General features: G+C 35.2%; 1 protein-coding gene across 1 annotated transcript in view; it reads right to left on the bottom strand.

Moving 5' to 3' along the window:
* LOC150079586 (uncharacterized) overlaps positions 1–19,840 on the bottom strand; it is a 1,000,533-nt gene that overhangs the window by 343,402 nt on the left and 637,291 nt on the right. The window contains exon 9 of the mRNA XM_090383129.1: positions 5,651–5,809. Coding sequence (XP_090239255.1) covers positions 5,651–5,809 — 159 coding nt within the window. The remainder of the gene's footprint in view (positions 1–5,650; positions 5,810–19,840) is intronic.

Here is a 19,840-nt window from a genome sequence, read left to right as displayed (position 1 = left end):
TTTTGTCAATGATATATAGGAATTTTGCTAGCAGGGAAAAGGAGGTGATTGTCCCTCTGTATAAGGCAATGGTCAGGCCATGCCTTGAGTACTGCATACAGGTCTGGAGGCCTCATTTTAGGAAGGATGTCAATTTGCTTGAGCGTGTACAGAGAAGGACAACAAGATTGGTGAGGGGAATGAAGGGATCCTCTTACCAAGAGAGGCTTAAGTTCTGCAAATTGCAGTGGCTGGAGACTAGGCACCTGCGCGGTGATCTGATTGAGGTGTATAAGGCCTTGAATGGGTTGAGCCCGCTGAATTCTGATGGGATCCTTCCACTTGTTCAGATTACGAACCTAAGGGGGCATAAATTCAAATTAAGAAAAGACAGATGTAGAATAGATGTGCGGAAATTTGCCTTTAGCCAGCAGGTGGTTAATTGCTGGAACAAACTTCCATCTGTCGTTGTGGAAGTTGATAGGTTGAATAAATTAAAGAGGAACTGGACAGGCATTTGGAGGGAATGGTGTGATTTTTTTTTTTGGCTGATGCTGCATAAGCTCATACACTTACTTTCTTGCCGCACATGCCACTACTACTACTTTAGTCATATCTGTGGTGAAGCTGCAAAGAACGAATAAATTTTCTGCAGAATTCCAAAATAGTTCAAAGCGTCACTACAACATTCCTCAGCAGCTACTCTAATTGAATTCAAGCTATGTGCAGCACAAGGAACCCATACAGGTAAATTATTAATTTCACGAATCCTCGCTTGAACACCATTATATAACCCACTCGTGTTGCTTGAATTATCATAATATTGCAATCTGCAGTCTTTATGCCCATGTCATTTTTTTGAGAATGTCACATAAGGTATCAAATAAGTATTTTCCGTTGTGTTTTTCAATTGGGACAAATTTGAGAAATATTTCGACAACTTGTGCATTTTTAAGAACGTAGCATAATATTATTATCAATTGATCAATGTGACTGATATCTGGCATTGAATCAATACTGATTCCATAGTATTTTGCATTTTTTATTTCCAATATAATTTGATCCATCACTTTAGATCCCAATATGTTTATGAATTCATCACATGTATTTGACGATAGATAAGAAACACTGCCTTTACCAGGATTTTCACACTTTCGAATGTGATCTCTAAGAAAAGGATCGAATTCGGATAACAAATCAATGTCCCCCAAGAAAATTGCCATTCATAGGACACACTTATTCGTATTAGAATTGCCATGAAAAGCTTACCTTCTTTCGGCCAGAAATTTTACAACAGCAACAACTCTCTTTAGCACCTCAGTCCAGTAAATGTGCAACCTCTTGTTATCTTTTTGCAACTCTGCATCTATTCTTGTATATCATTTATGTTTTAGTAAATTTGATATGGCTTCAAATTTCAATATGTACTTTGGATTTTTCATGTGATGTAATTCTGGCTGTGGCATTCTTCCAGTCATCGAAACTGTTTGTAAACTGATGACTAATTGAATTTATATTTTTGCTGAATAGCTTGCAGACATAACAATATATCTTACCAGAAGTCTGGGAATAAATCATCCAGCCTCTTGGTATTGTTTTCCCATTACTTAACTTTCTAAAGAAAAACTCTTTTCACGCGTACCTCATCTTATCACCAATCAGCCTACCTTTAAGTCGAAAATTCGATTCCATATTCTGGGAGGGAATATTTTTTGCATAATAAGTTATTAGGTCAGCTGGATCATTACTGTATTTCATATTTAAAATGGAAGCATCATTTGTGTTACTGAATTCTTCTTCTGGTACTGATTCAGAATTATCTTCTGGACATCTATCTGGCGTTTATTCTTCTTGTTGTTCCTCTGGTTCTGGCAACCCAGGATTAACTTCTAAGAAACTGAAGGGAGTCATCTTGATCTTCTGGTACTAGTCCTGGATTTACTTGTGGAACTAAGACAGTCTTCTCACTGCTCAATTTCTTCACTAAGTTCGGGTGTTGAAAAGTTTTCAGAATTTTTGTTATGTTTAGTAACAAATTGAAGCATTGATCCTTTCAATTTTTTTCAGATTCTCTTCCCTTTTTTCTTTTCGCATACCCTGATTCGTGAATTTGTTTATAGCCATCAGACATTTTAAAGCAAAAAATGAAAATATTTTGGTTTTAGAAATTTTAATTCTTATTGCTGTATAAATTCTGCGAAACCATTATCTGAACTGATACGAAGTTAAATTATGATTAAGAAATTTGTGATATATATAGATAAAATATTTAAAGAATTGATGGTTTATCATGTAAAATACTGACAAATATACAGTAATCGAATGTCAAAGAAAAATAGGGTCTAATCGAATGTCAAAGAAAAATACTGTAAATAAAGCTCTTCATCCTTAACATGAATCTCTTGTAGTTTTTCAAACAAATTTTCGAAAAAGAAATTGTTGAAGTTTAAAAATTTCAATAATATTAAAATGATTTAGCTAAACTTGGCACTTGAGGCGAATGAAAATGTGTATACAGGTGGCAGAGACACATGAATATCAGATATAGATTTAAAAATTATTAGACTATCAAAATTCGGAGATATGTTGATTTAAAAAATATTAAATTTGCAGTACAATTGGTTTAGAACCACAGATACACGTTAGTCTGGCAATAAGCTTATTTTTATTGTGCACAATAAACTATTCTACTACTGACCTAGATTGCGTCATTACAAACTATCGCCGACAGTTCGTAACAGCAATATAATATTTAATAATTGACTTCTTGAAAATGGAAAATTTGTTTGAGAAACTACAAAAATATTAAATTTTTGTAGCAGATTTGTGTAGAGGATGAGTAGCTCTATACATAGTATTTTTCTTTGACATTCGATTAGACTCACTGTATACTAAAGATTCTATGATAATAAAAGAACAGGTAAACCGTAAATGGCAAGTATATTCGTTATTCCAATTTAATGGCATTTATATCAATATTTAAAATAAGTTATTGTACTACTGCATTCAGTGTTACTACTTTACTTAGTTACTTACTTATTTTACTGAGTTTTGGTAACATACAATAATGTGATTGACTTTTGATTGTTGTCCGGCTACAATGATCCCTTTGATTGTAATCACAGAACACAACCAATGCCGAATGCCGTAATGCACCACACAGTACATCCAACCCGAACCAGTCGGATGATCCGATCAGTTCGAGTCCACAGCGATCCGATTCAGATCGGCAATTTTTCAAAAATTCAAAAATCACCAGGCGTAAATTATTAAAATACATTAATAATTTTAAGCATGAATTTTTTTAAATCATGCAATTTTCTCATCTACAATACATTATTCTTTTTTTTGCTTTGTGCCCTTCCCAACCTTACCACATCCCATATTAAAATATGAGGAGAGAAGGACATGCAAGGGCTAAGGAATCGGAAAAATTTTCACCTTCCGGTTTTTAACGGATATGCACGTTTTAAGATCCATAGAGGTCGAGAGGACAGTTTTTGGAATGATATCTGTCTGTCTGTCGCTAGTGGTACGTCAAGGCGAGGAGAGGAGTCGAATACAAGAGTGCCTAGGGCCTACAAAAACATTAATGCAGCCCTGATCATAGGAGAGCTTTTTCACAACTTCATAAAGCATCACGTTTTGAATGTAAAATTGGGATAACTTGTTGCTAAGAAAGAACTTTAGGGGCATGGCTTACATAAAAGAAATCACACAAGTATGTTATTAATAAGCATGAGAATGTTTGTTCATTTTCAGTTTGGATTCTATATAAGTGTAATACTATCTTCTGCCACTACTACAGAATATCTCTAAAATTCCAATGTGGAATCTTGTTGTGTGTGACTGATATACTGAAGAACTTATTTTCTAAGTAGTCAAGTAATAATGATGAAATATTTTCAAATTTTTTGTACTATTTTGACATATTTAATGTATATTTTTAACAAAATGTACTATTCAACACATGTGAATGGTTTAATTAATAATTCAAAATGAATGGTTCAGAATTTATAATAACAGTAGAATATAGAATTAATAGTCTAATTAATAGTTAAGAATAGTTTAGTTAATTTATTTCCCAGAGAAACTGTTTGCTGTTCTTTCCAAAGTCATTTAATATTTTCAGCAAATAAATAAGCAGCTTTTTGATAGCTTTATTGCAGCTGCGTAAGGTGCGACAACCAAAATACTTGAAATAAAGTTTAGAATCTGTTTATTACTAATAGGGTATAAAATAACTTTTTAACTTTTAAACTCTACACATGCAAAGTCCTTTCATTTCAAGTATTTAGAGTTATATAACCTGTGCAGCCGATCATTCAAACATTACATGAGGTGCAAAAAAAAAATTATTTTAGCTAAACTGGAATTTGACCTTGCAGAGGGGGCTCAGGAACCAAACTGTAATGATTAGTCAGAAAAGTGTAACTTCTGCAACTGTTTATTATTATTTTATTATTATCATCAGCCATATGGTGCAAGGAAGCCTGAGGCTTATGCTGCACCAGCCAAAAAAAAAAAAATTTCTTTCTCAGTTACCCTGAGAGAGAGAGAGAGAGAGAGAGAGAGAGAGAGAGAGAGAGAGAGAGAGAGAGAGAGAGAGAGAGTCAAAAGTAAAAGGAAATCACCAAGGAAGAGACCAATGATGATATCCAGCTCAGGACCCTGGGTATGCCAAGCCCATACTCACCTGATGTGAGCCCCCTTGGGATTGATGTTTATTTCAATTTAAATTATAAAGTAATAACAATTCTTCGTACACAACTCTACTAAGCTGTTGTCCTAAACCATAGCCCTGTAGAAATTTTTTCTAAGAAAAAATGTTCTTGGGTGCTTGTATTACTTCACTAACTCATAAGTATTGCTCCTCAGATGCCATCCATCTGTGCTGTATATTGTGATATAAAAATATTATTATTTAAAAATGTTACTGTTAAAGATTTTCCTTTTTTTTTTCGGTTATTATTTAGTCTACATTGCTATATTTCTAATATCTCTATATATTTAAGTCACTGCTTCCATATCCCTTTATATGTCTGTTGGCCTCTCACATTTAATTGTTTTCAAATCTCTTTAACTAGTATTAGGCTAAAATGTTATATTTTTCAAGAAATTTCATTTATTATTATTTTCAGTTTTAATTTTGCATCTTCATTGTGTCAACTGTAACGTTCACAAGCCATTTTCTAAAAAATCCCCCTTTCAATTCTAGTAATTTCTATTTTCCACCTTCCATAAATTTGGTAACTAAATTTATTCTCATTTTAATTTATGTCTTTGCTTTTTAACCAATCACTTGTGATATATGTCAGAAATGAAGGCACTATGTTGCTATTTTGCTTGCAATTCCAGCTGTTCACACCTGATAAAAGGTTGGTTTTGTAAGCTGCATGGCAACATCCTCATTTGATCAATTTTTACGTAATTATGTATTTTTATTATGCATATTTTATTAGTTATCTATGAGCTATCTTCACTCTCTGTCTCTCTCACTTTCTTTAGCTTTATTCTTTTATTTCTCTTTATATATATATATATATATATATATACATAAAGAGAAATAAAAGAATAAAGCTAATTTACTGCCAATTTACAAACTTTTGCTTCAGAAATGCACAGTCAAAATCAGGAGATTATTCTGGTTTTATAAGTTTATCATACCCACCTAAACTGCGAGGTTGCCCTGACCGTGGAGATGGTATAGAAGAGGGGGGTCCTGATGATGGTGGTGGTGGTGGTGGTGTAGATCTGACACTTCCTTTCGTCATTGGAGTTACTGCTTGTTGAAAGGATCTTTGAGGCTTTGGAGGTGGCTGACTACTTCCTAAAATTAAATATATTATAATAATGACTATATCATTTTTTTTCTGCATGATAAAATTCCCTAATCTGCTACAGAGATCATATAATATATTGAATAAGTCTTGTTTTTTTAAGAAAATAGAATGTAATTAAATATTATTAAAGAGCTAACTCAAAACTTAAAGTTTAAATATGAAAAAAAGAATAGAAAAGAGTATAAAAGTTAGTCATCACAAGTTTAATCATTTGAAAATAATTTTAAAATTAATTTAAGATTTAGGGTAAATAACACTGGATAGTGTATTAAACATGAAGCTTGGAATGCTGAACAGCAGTATTAGTATTAGAATTGGCAACAAAAGGTGATGCCAGGAAGCAAAGCTTATACAGCACCAGCCAGAAAAAAAATAAATAATAAAAAATAATAATAAACAACACTGTATTCAATTCATTTGCCATTCCTTCCAATAATTTCCCAAAGCAATTTTTTAAATTTGTTCAAACTACCCACTTCCACAACACGAGGTTTCAGTTTATTTCAACAATGAATTACTCTTTGGTTGAATGCAAATTTGTGCATATCTCTTTTGTAACCATCCTTTTTCAAATTAAATTTACATCCCCTCATGGGTGAGTCATCTAAGAAAGAATAAAGATGCCATCAGAATTTAGTTTAACCCTTTCAAAGGCTTATACACAATAGTTAAGTCACCACGCAAATATTGTTTCCACAGACTAGTTTACAGAAACTGTCTTTCTTGAGAAGAATATCCTTTTGTGTCCCCAACTACTCTTGTTGCCCTTCTCTGCATCCTTTCTAACATATCTATGTCCTTCCTAAACAGGTTTCCAAACCTACATGCAGTATTCTAGATTTGGATTAACTACTGTCTTACACAATGGACAACAGCACAAAGTAGCAGAAATGCTGTGGCTTAGGGGAAAAACCAAATAGGGTGATTCTTCTATGAATCAGGGCCTAACAAAAAGTGCAAACTTGTGCAGTGTTTGCAGACCTTTCTGGAACAGAACCTAATAGGGGGATGACTTTGTGTGTGTTCAGTGCAGAGGATGTGAGGAAATTAAATTCTAACGGGCAGTTCGGAAGGCTTGAAGAGTAGGATGGATGCTCTTGAAGGAATTAAAATGGGGGAAAATCAAACTCTCAGCTGCCCAACTCAACAACAGAGCTCACACTTGTGCATCAGTCAACACAGCGGTAATCCCCAAGACAGAATGTGGTGGTCCCACAGGAGGTAGTTATTGTCAGGAAAATATGTTGTGTGAGGATAGGTGGAATAGGGGCAGAATATTTCTTCCAGGGGCAGAGCAGATGACATTGTAGAGAATATATCATCTTTTAAGGGCAAAAAAGGTGATATTGTTGTACATATCGGCAATAATGACATTAGGAGTAGGAGATCTGTAGACTTGCTTCACAAATAAAGAGCAATTTTGAGAAAAAGTTGCAGGCTAGGATTAAATTTGAAAGTGTGTGCAATTCTGCCGAGATATGATAGGAAGGAGCATATGATGAGAGACTTGTTAATCAATTTGGCCCCTGGAGAGACTGTGCAAGGCTTATGGGGTTAACAGCAGAGACTGCTTCTACAGGGATAGAATTTAAAAGGGTGCAAGAATATTTTCTGAAGCTATTAAGGTAACATTAGGCTGGTCGAAAAACTGCTAGGTTGGGAGGGGGGAACATGGACTAATAGACTGACAATAGCCACAGGCAGTGCTGAAAGTGATTCTTGCACTGTTTCTCTTGGAATGTACAGCAGCCTGGAAAGCAAGGTGCTGGGGATTTCAATGCCTGCTGTGAGTTATCATGGGATAAGTAAATACATGTGCTGTGTTAGGATAACTAAGGGTAAGAACAGGTGCATGTGTACTTGCATGTAAGCCAATGTTAGGAGCATAGTAAATAAATTTGATGAATTTGAAGTGCTGGTCAAGTCAACAAATGCAGACAATGTGGGGATAACAGAGATGTGGTGTCACTCAGATATAAGAGATGCAGAATTTGAATATGGGACCACAATGTATTACAGAAAGAACAGATAGGACAAGAGGGGTTATTCTCTTAATTAAGAAGCACATAAAATCTAAGCAGTGCATCCGGTTGACATGGGTGGCTAGTATTGAGTTTATTCAGGTTGGTGTGACATAAGCAGTGGGAAAGCAAAAATGAGAGGTAGGAGTGTGTTATAGGCCTAATGACTCTGATGAGTATAATGAGCAACTGTACAGAGAAACAGAGTGGGCTAGGAAATCAGAATGTCTTATAATGGTAATTTTAACTTTCCGGATAATGACTGGAACTTTAGGCTGGTGCCCAGTAAATTAGAATGTCTTATAATGGGGAATATAAACTTTCTGGATATTGACTGAAACTTGTGGGCTGGTGACTCACACACCAGCAAGACTTGTGGATTTATTGGTCGACTGTTTTTCACAGAGGAATTTTAGGAAGGCAACGAGAGAGAGAGAGAGAGAGAGAAATATTCTTGATCTGATTATCAGCAGTAATTATCCATACATTATTCATACATATAAATTATCAAGTGATACAGAGGCACGTTGTAGATATAAACTAGTTTTCAATCAAGTCACAAAGATGTTAGGCAAACTAAGGGAGATTATGAGAAATCTTTGGCAATGGATGCAAAGAAATATAGCAAAGATTTCTTTGCATCCATTAAAAAGATCTCTTTTCTTATGTAAATACTAGAAGGAAGGGGATGAATCGCATACATCCACTTGATATCAATGATTTAACTGTTGATTATCCTGCTCAGGTTGCTGACAAATTTCACATACATGAGGAATTCTTTAAAGGAGTGGATGCCAGATGTTTATCAAACCCTACAAGGGAGCTAAAGGATTTTGTAATAACTGAGAGGAAAGTGGAAGAGAAATTGCTGAAGTTAACTGTAAGAAAGACACCTGGGGTAGACAGGATCTAACCAATTATATTAAGGGAGGCAGCAAAGGAGGTTGGTAGACCTTTAGTGATAATTATGGGAGCATCCTTGGATTCAGGGAAAGTCCCTGTGGACTAGAGATGTGTGAATGTATCCTCAATTCACAAAGGAGGAACCAAAGAGCGACATGAGTAATTACAGACATGGCAGCTTAACTTTTGTTCCAGGGAAAATAATGGAGTCACTGGTTAAAGAAGTAACAGGACCATCTGACAAGACTTCAGTTATACTTCAGACAAAGCAAAGGGTTTTTAAAGGGGCAATATTGTCTGACCAATCTGATTGGATACTATGATGCAGTAACAAAGGAACTGGATGCAAAAAATAAGTTTGATATCATATACTTGGGTTTCAGGAAAGCTTTTGATACTGTTGCAAATAGAGACTACTGTACAAATGGGAGAAGTGTGGAATTAAGGGCAAGTTATTGCTATGGATAAAGGGATGGTTGATTGGGAGAAGACAGAGTTGTTATCAAATGATACTGCTCTTAATGGACTAATGTTACTGGAGTCCCCTAGGGTTCAGTGATGGCCCATTGTTGTTTTCTGTATTTATTAATGATACTGATGAGGACTGGCATGGAGTTTAATGACAGTAATGCCACATCTTAAGTGCTGCATGCAGGTCTGGAGGCATCATATTAGGAAGGATGTAGAGCTGCTAAAATGGGTACAGAGAAGGGCAACAAGATTGGTGAGGGGTACAAAGGGGGTGCTCTTGCCAAGAAAGGGGCTTCAGTTCTACAAATTGCAGAATCTAGAGACTAAGCACCAGTGACGTGGTCTGATTGATGTATTTAAGGCTTTGAATGGATTGAGCAAGCTCAATGCTGACAGGGTTCTTCCTCTTGTCCAGCCTATGCACATGAGGGGGCATAAATTCAAACTGAGGAAGGATGGTTGCAGAATAGATGTGCAGAAGTTTGCCTTTAGCCAATAGTTGTCTGCTGAACAAACTTCCACCTGATGTTGAGGCAGTAGATAGCTTGAATAAATTCGAGGAAGAACTAGACAAACTGTTGAACGGGGTGGATAGGTAAAATGGAAAGGTTTTTTTTTTTTTTTTTTTTTCCTGGCTAATGCTGTATAAACTTGCTTCCTTGCATCATTTGCCACTAGTAATATTATAACACTTCTTCTTTCCTGCTGGCAAACCTTCTGTATAATACTGCAAGAACACCACGGGTTGTTCTAGTAGCTTGCTTGCACTGTTCAGAGAATTTCATATCGGACTGTACATTACTCCTTGAGTTTCTTCATACTCCACTCACTACCTTGAGTTTGGTACCACTGAGATGTTATGTAATTCTGATATTACAGCTAATCAAATGCAGTACTTTGTTATCGCTGTCAAACCTCAATTGTCATTTCTGTGCACATCTTTGTATTATCAGCAAACTTAGATAAACTTGAAATACCTACATTGATATCACATTAATAAATGTTTAAACAGTTAAGGGGCTCAAACACACCAAACCCTTCAGGGTCCCATTCATCACATGCATCATTACTTCTCCTGAATCTAAGGATGATCTCATTACTCTCATTTGCTGGCTAGAGGGTTAATAATACCTCTTTTGTAGCTTTTCTTAAGATAATTATATAGATTCTGTCAGACAAGTTCAGTTTTTTCACTTTTAGCTGCAGCAATTTCTCTTCCACTTTATTTTCTGTTATCATAAAATCATTTAACTTCAAAGAAATATTCAATGTTTCTGCTAATCCAATCTCTAAAACTTTTTCATATGTGAATGCAAATGCAAAATATTTATTCACTTTATTAGCAATCTGCACAGGATCATCAATAGTAATGCCATTTACATCCATTGGACCAATGTGGTTTATCAAATGTTGCAGTCAGTATTAATTTTTTTTGTGAACAGTTCTGTAACTGTCGCTTGTAATAAAATGGTGTCAGGAACTTGTGCTATTTTTGTAGTCCATAATTACCTAAGTGAGGGCACTGATATTATACATAATTACTGCAGGTGGGCATTTAAATATAAAATAATCATTTTATAAATTTATTTTTAATATATTTTTCTAAAACATAAAACTGAAAGTTATTAGTTGCTCCATATTTTTGCACACTACCGTGTATATATCAAATGAATAAATAAAACATGAAAATAATTTCATTCATAATGGCAAGGATTAAATTACCAAAATCTTCTCAATGGTTTTGATGACTATCTTGCATTATTTTGATTGCAAATACTTACTCTTCTCCACTTTGCCTATGCCAAGCACTGTTTGAAACAACTGAAAATTACAAATGTATATATCCTACAATCTAATATATATATATATATATATATATATATACACATTATTAATCTGCACTCAAAAAATTAAGTTTTGAAAACTGTTCTGCTTACTGGAAGTATAAATCACCAAAACAGAAATAGTATGCAATACTATATTTTTCATTTTTTTTGTAGTTTTATCATATTCCATTTAAAAATTGTATAACTAAAATTTGAGATAAAAATGTTATTATTTGTTTATTTATCCCACGCATTTGTTGAGCCTCATTAAATATAAATAAGCAAATTATGCATGGTTTAATCATCCATTTCTATTTGAAATTCCTAGTTTCTTTCAGTGACAAACTTAGAAATTTTGTTTTGGGGAAGAGAAGTTACATGAACCAGAGGTAGTGGAATCTTTAAAAGTATTTAAAAGTATTTTATACACAATGGTACAATTATATAATATAAAACAAAATCTATAATGTTCTTGGAAGTGGTGCTCCTTCCCATGCTTTTCACTAACATTGCCCAAATTTGGTCTGAAGGAATCAAAATGAGAGTGAAAGTAATGGAACTTGACTGACATTCTGCATACCATTATTCCAAAGTTTTTAATCAACTTGCCAACTAGTTTTTGCAATTTTCACTTTTAATGTTACCAAGTAAGTCATTCACTACAAGGCAAAACAATTCTCTGGCATTTTACTCAGCATCAGTCATTTTGTATTCTAGTTCTTGTGAAGCCAATATTGTCTTTACTTGTGGACCAATAAAAATGCCACCTTTCAATTTTGCATCAGACAAATTTGGAAACACAGACTGTATATGCTTGAAGATGTCACCTTGAAGATCCAATGCTTAACAAATTGTTCAACCAATCCCTGCTTGATACGGAGTAGTAAAGTAAGGCTGTTTCTTGGAAAGGGGATTGTTTACTATATTCCGTGCACCAAGCTGCAACTCAATCCTGGCAGTTCATTCTCTTCTCCTGCAGTGAAGATCTGTCAAAGCAGAGAAGGCAAGGGAATTTAGTGGAACCACCTTGCAATATGGAAGGAATCCCATCATCTTGACGTCCCAACAGATCTCTCATTTATACTGGTCATACTTGAGCTTCTGTAATATGTTTCACATTTCTGTTGTTATCTTTAATATGAACAGTCTGCAACAGGAATGGTGTGTGTTCCCATTATGAAGCAACTACACATCAGAAATGAGGTGCCACCACTAATCTTAACCCTCTAACAAGTGCAGCCACCCTCACTGCAGTACAGAATGCACTTTCTCCTCAGGTCAAAACTTTTTACTGGTAAGAAATAATTCAAAATTGTTAATTTTTTTATGCTTCTCTACATTTTCAATCTATTCTGAATACACCTGTAAACAATCTATTTCTTCATATTGAAAACATACATTTTTAAATACAGTGCAACCTCTATAACATGCTCTTCATACCACAGTTTCAGATACATTACAGGTATGATAATGTCCAGTAAAACGAATTATGAAAAAAAGTAGCGTGTTCAAAGAACTAGCAATTTCATACTGGAAAGTGGAAAAAGTGAATACAGTAAACTCCCGCTATTCGCGAGGGTTACATTCCTGAGAAATTCCGCGAATACCGAAAACCCGAATACTGAGTTATGGCTCCCATAGTAATAAAGGGGTTCCGTTCCAAAGTATGAAATGTATAAGAAAAACTAGTCTAAAACTTTGTCTATATATGTATTATATGTACCTTCATAATATGACTATGTACATAAACATAATGAAATGCAAGCATATGGCATCGAAATGAAAATAAGAAACACTTTAATATTAAATGTGATATTTATTAGAAATTTCAAATAAATCTTTCAAACCAGTGCCTTTGCTAGCTAAAAAACTTATCCCGCTAGTGCTATCACCAGTTTCGCTAAAGTGCTGATAAAGGAGTTTTGCCTTTTCACGAATGATGAGTGAACTTAACGGAATTTTATTTTGAGTTTGGTCTTCTATCCACAGATTTAAAGCTTTTTCCATTTTTTCTATTTTAACATCACGAGTTACAGAGCATATTTTTGAAGCAATTAGCGCGTTTTCACGGACACTACGGCAGATTTTTCCTTCTGATTTTTTGATTAACCGTACCGTTGACTCTGATTTTATAATGTTTTGCCACTGAGGAGACACTTTCACCATTAGAAATTTTGTCTAATAACTCAATTTTATTTGCTAATGTCATCACCTTCTTTGATCTTTTCACAATTCCCTTGTTATTCGTAGCCATATTTTTGTACGGGTTAGAAAGAACTTGTCCACAATAAAGTCACTTTCTTCCGTTAACACACTCGAAAAAGTCTGTTTTACACTGCAAAACGGTAGATTTATCACTTTTGTAAGCATATCAATTTACAAATTGATAAATTTATTCAATTTATAAGCATATAAATTAAAAACAAACGACGAAACCTTCCATGACAAGCGCATAACACATACTGAACAAGGATTAGCGAGAAACATCCACGCTCGCGATTTTGTCATCCCTCTCCCCCCACCCACTGAGCGCTGTTTTGACCGGGAAAGATAATTTTAGCCACGCCCATGTTTTTTTATGGCAGAAAATGTTCACGGCGCTTTAAAATTCACATTTTTTTAGGTTTCATTTTATACTAAATCAGCGACCGCGAATATGCGAAACCGCGAATACAGATACCCCGAATAGCGGGGGTTTACTGTACTGTATATCCTACTACAATATAGGAAATTAACTAAATATCGACTGTATATTCCTTCAGTATATTCAGTATTCAGTTGCACAGTAATTTTTTTAAACAACAGGACTTGTCAGAGACCACAGTTTCGGATACATTGCAGGTATGATCATGTCCCCTAAAACGAATTATGAAAAAAAGTAGCATGTTCAAAGAACTAGCAATTTCATACTGGAAAGTGGAAAAAGTGAATACTGTATATACTCGTATTTACTGTATATCCTACTACAATATTTTTAATAGAGGAAATTAACTAAAAATTGACTGTATATTCCTTCAATATATTCAGTATTCAGTTTCAGAGTAATTTTTGTAAACAACAGGACTTGTCAGAGACTAATTACTGTAGACACCCAGTAAAGTAAGGCTGTAGATTTCATCCCTCATCTAGGGATGCAATAAAAGAGTATATCAGTGGAACACTAATTACAAACAGCTACCACTGGAAGAGAACATTACTATTGTTCATCAAGCGTGCTAAATTAGTTACAAAGTAAATTTTTGTAAACAACAGCACGTGACATCCTTTCTTTGACTAGAAGTTATACTTAAGATAGCAAAAACTACTAAAGGCTAAACTAGACAAAAATATACATGAAATGACGACAAGTGATTTATGGAGAAATCACTTGACTTCACTTCAACACTATGATATGCTGGGCATTTGGTTTTGATTTAGTTTTCTCAAACACAGTAAATTCTAGGGCATCAGAAATAAATACAAGCCAAAATTAGTAAATCAGTAGCACCGAACTAATGGCCATCAAAATAAAAAATTATACAGTTGAAGAAAAGTTAAAGATTACTGTAATAGTTTAACAGTTCAATATTTTGTAATAGTTTAAGTCCATAACAGCATCATGTATTAGTAGAATGTAAAGGGAATGATGTAACCTGTAACATGCAGCATAAGCCTTAGGCTTCCTTGTACCATATGGCCATTAACTAATACTAAGAGTGGCAAAACAAAGTGCAGCATATTTCATGAATGTGGAATTCCAGAATGAATGATCCACAGTTGGATGAAAGAGGAAGAAAAACTGATTCATTCATTGACTTCATAGAAGATGATGTAGGCTTCCAAAGAAAGAAGACTAGATTTTGTGAAAACAGTGATGTGGACCAATGCTTATACAAGTGGATTCTGTGGAAGCATAGTGAAGGAATTCCGATAAATGTTGTAATTTTGAAAGAACAGCCACTTAAATTTCATAAGTGACTTGGTGGAGATGATGACACACTTCAAGCTTCTGAAGAGTGGCTTGGAAATGGAAGGCTCATCACAGGATATTCCAAGTCACTCTTGTAAGCAAATCTGCATTTGGTGACATTACAGCAGCAAAAGCATAATGTGATTCAAAATCGTGAATTCACAGATGAACAGTTGTACAACTGTGATGAAACAGTGCCATACTATAAACTTATCCCAAACAAGTCACGGGATATTAGCATTACCATTAGTAGAGGCACATGATGCAAGAAAGCAAGCTTATACAGCATCAGCCAAAAAAAAAAAAAAAAAACCTTCCCATTTCACTGATCCTTTCATTCCAAATATTTGTCTACTTCTGCCTTGAATTTATTTAAGCTATCAACTTCCACAACAACAGATGGAAGTTTGTTCCAGCAATCAACTACCCGCTGGCTAAAGGCGAACTTCCGCACATCTATTCTACAACTGTCTTTCCTCAGTTTGAATCTATCTCCTCAGGTTTGTAATCTGAACAAGAGGAAGAATCCCATCAGCATTAAGCCTGCTCAATCCAATCAAGGCCTTATACACCTTAATCAGATCTCCTCGCAGGTGCCTAGTCTCCAGAAGCTGCAATTTGCAGAACTTAAGCGAGCATCCCTTTGTTCCTTTCACCAGTCTTGTTGCCCTTCTCTGTACTCATTCTAGCAACTCTACATCCTTCCTAAAATGAGGCTTCCAGACCTGCACGCAGAACTCAAGGTGTGGTCTGACCATTGCCTTATATTAAAAAGGTATCCAACAAAGTGAGCATGAAAATTAACAAAGAGGGAATTACTGTGTTACAGTATGCAAACAAGTTGTTCACAAGGGTCATTACTAACAGATTAGAAAGAATACTTGATGAGAATCAACCGAAAGAGCAAGCTGGCTTTAGGACAGGATTCTCAACTATGGATCACCTTCACGTAATATCACAGCTAATGGAGAAAGCAAATGAATATAAAACACCATTATGCCTGGCATTTGTGGATTATGAAAAGGCGTTTGACTCCATACAGCATAAGGCAATGTTTCGGGCACTGCAAAGACAAGGCATAGATACTCCATATATTATGATTTTGAAGAAAATATATGAGAGTGCTACATCCTTTATTAGACTAGACAAAGACAGTAGCAAATTTAAAATCGAGAAAGGAGTTCGACAAGGAGACACAATATCTCCGAAGCTGTTTACTGCTGCCCTTGAAGAAGCTTTCAGAAGATTAGACTGGTCGCAGAAAGGAGTCAATGTGAACGGAGAGTACCTAAACCATTTACGATTTGCAGATGACATTGTGGTCATAAGCCACAATCCCAAAGAATTAGAGGAAAATCTTAATCAGTTATGCACAGTTAGTAAGGATTTTGGACTAAAGATGAAAATGGCTAAAACAAAAGTAATGATGAACAAGTATGCCACGGAAAGGGAAATAATGATTGAAGGAGCAGTAATTGAAAAGGTGGAGTCATATACTTATCTGGGACAAGTTATTAGCTGTAATAATGATAAATGGCTGGAAGTCAAGAAGAATAAATTTTGGATGGATAGCATTCAGGAAATATAGTCACATACCGAAGAGCAATATCCCAGTTTGTCTGAAACGTAAAATAATGAATCAATGTATACTCCCCACCACGACTTATGGAAGTGAAACTTGGGCACTCACCAAAAGAATGGAAGAGAAGCTAAGAACTACACAGCGAAGAATGGAACGAATTATATTGGGAATCAGACTGTTAGATAAGAAGAGAAACACACGGATTAGGCAGCAAACTCAAGTAAAGGATATTCTTATCAAAACTAAAGAACTAAAATGGTCTTGGGCAGGACACATAGCTCGAAGACATTATGACAGATGGACTAAGAAAATTACAGAATGGTACCCAAGAGGAGTTAGAAGAAAACCTGGAAGACAGAGGCGGAGATGGATAGATGAAATTCATGAGTTTTTGAGTAGTGAATGGATGGCCAGTGCTCAAAACAGAAGGAACTGGAAAGTTGCTGGAGAGGCCTTCATCCTGCAGTGGATTGAAAATGGCTGATGATGATGATGATGATGAGTATGCAAACAAGACTGGAAATCACAAGCTAGAGCCATTGTATAATTAAAGTTGAAGTCCCTGGTGTTTAAGCAAGTCAACATGAAATTTGTACCTGCGATTTATAAAAACAGCCTGAACACTTGGATGATGAGTGATATTTTTGCGTCCTGGATTGAAAGTGAGTTTATATCATCAGTGAGACACCATTTGCTTTCCAAAAAAACATGAAGAAAAGGCTCTGTTACTGTTAGATCACTGTCCAGGTCATCCTTTGGCTGATGTCCTGAAATTGAAAGATGGCAAGATCAGAGTCACATTCCTGACAAGGAACACAACGGCACTAATTCATGGCATTATTTCAGCCTTCGAAGCCTACTATCATGCTTTGATCTTGCTGGTGTTGTGAACTCAGAAATTCAAGTTCTAGAATTTCTAAAAACATTAACACCGAAAGAAGTCAAATACATCTTTCAGTGTTATTGTATTGGATTAGCATGGGAGAAAGTGAGCTCATAGCAATTGAAAACTGCTGGAAAAAATGTATTGGAAAAGATGAGATCATTAAAAATGACCTTGAATTAGCAGCATTTTCAGAACGAGAAGCAAAGGTTGCTTACAATGTACTTGGTGACAGTCTTTGAGCAAATAACCTGATTGTTGGATTGAGGTGGATGTGAAAGCCCCGGCTGCACATTACCTGCGTGAGAAGAAATTTCCACCTCTGTGAAGTGGGAAGACAGTTCACAAACAGACGGCTAGTGATATGACTCAGAAGATAATGTGGATGACTGACTCATGTAAGGAAAAAGCACCAGAAATTAAAAAAGTACTTGAAAACATTAATGAGGTGATGGTGTGGTTAGAATGTCAGGGAGATAATGAAAATTGTAATTTACTACATCTGACCACTGTTAAGAATTATGTACTGAAAAAAAAATGCCGTCATCGGTTCTGGAAAACTAAATGACATGACTATTTCAGTATGAATGCATAAAATATAAGTCAATAACAGCATCATGTATTAGTAGAATGTAAAGGGAATGATAATACTTTGATACTTTGTCTTTTAATCTCTATACAGCAATACCCTGCACAGCACTGGTAATTGGTACCAAAACTGTTCCATGTTATGTGAAACCTTGCTGATTGAAGTATAATTATAATGGATTTTAATTGAATGTGTACTAGCAAAACAGTTCATAAACAAATTATAATAAATCTATAAACAATTTGTGCTTGATAGACAATTAAAAGGATTTTAAATAAAAAATATTGCAAAAATTTTATTAATGAAAAGGTAACATCACGAGAGATGAGAAAAAAAAGCTTTGTTTATTTAGGCATTTCAATAATGAAGTCTCTTCTTTTTCATGGCATACAAGTTTTTGTAGCATCGAATCCCATCGTGTAAAATTTGCCGTATATTGATGCTATGTTCAACATTCGGATCTCCATTCATAATAGCATCGTGAGCCATGTCAACCCCCCGAAAAACTTTTTCCAATCCTTCTGTTGAAAATTCTTTTGGTGCAACTTCAGTGTATCCACTTCAGAATCGTTTTCCTCTTCTTCATATGCAGTTTGCTCATCAATTTCAAGGAGAGTTGATGATTTAGATGATTTGCATACTATGGCATGCAAATCAGCTAAATCATTTGCATGCGAGTCATTGGCAGTGTCCAAAGTTTCGAATCCCAAGTCTTTTCCGATCTTCACAATGTCTTCGGCAATTGTCTGAATTTGTGATTCAAAACAAGGAAATCATTTGCCAAATGGGGCAAAACATGCTGCCAAAGAGAACACATGTTGTGGGCAGTGAGTTCTAGCCAAGATGCAGATATATTTTCGATTGCATTTAAAGGAGTAAAAAATAAATTGTGAAATGAAAAGCTATCATGTTGTCTCGTCAGGATGGAATTAAGAATACAGTCAGTCCTCGTATAACACGTGTTTACACTACACAAATTCGATCATACACGATTTATAAATAGGGGAACGATATCTTATATAACACGAAACAAATTCGCTTATGCACGATTCGCCTTTGTGTTTACAAGAAATGGCAGTCGAATGCGGAATCATCCCAACTGAACGCAACACGATAGGAATGAAGAGAAGATTCTGAAAATGTATTTATGTTTTTTATATCAGTGAAGGGGAAACCCATTTCACCATAATAATGTAAAAACCAACACAATTCCAGCTATCAGTATAATCGCAACAATCACAATCCCAGCTATCGGTATAATCTGTTATAAACTGGTAGTAAACTCGATCTAATCACAAATGCAATTAGATCGAGTTTACTACCAGTTTATAACAGATTCCACTAGCAGAAACGCAACTGGAAATTGTTTTTGTTGTTTTATGGTAGTAACCCCTAGAAATGTGCTTTAGTAAAATGTGAGGTGTTAATAGTGTATCTCTGTCTTTACGGTGTTGTTTATTCAGTTGCTACATGTGTGCAGCTTTGTTTATGTGTATCAAGCTTGCCTCCTCGTTTTGTAATTGTGCTTTATTCCCTAAAAATGAGTAAAATACTTAAAAGGTGTGAAAAGGAAGCGTCCTGGTGAAGACACTGCAGATTCAGAGAGAAAAAGAAAAGCAATATCAATAAACAGAGGCGGACTGGGTCAAAAATTCTTACCAGGGAAAATTTATAGTGGCCTCATACTATAGTTTCTGGGCAAAATCACAGCGGCCTCCGGCCCATCGGGGTTTTCCCGGTAAGGCTTATGGCCAGTCCGCCTCTGTCGATAGAAAAAAATATGAAATTGTGAAA

This window comes from Mastigoproctus giganteus, chromosome 10, assembly GCF_048544385.1.
Source record: "Mastigoproctus giganteus isolate SK-2022 chromosome 10, ASM4854438v1, whole genome shotgun sequence".
NCBI lineage: Eukaryota > Metazoa > Arthropoda > Arachnida > Uropygi > Thelyphonidae > Mastigoproctus > Mastigoproctus giganteus.
Note: the sequence above shows the minus strand (reverse complement) of the source record. Positions and strands in the feature narration are given on the sequence as shown.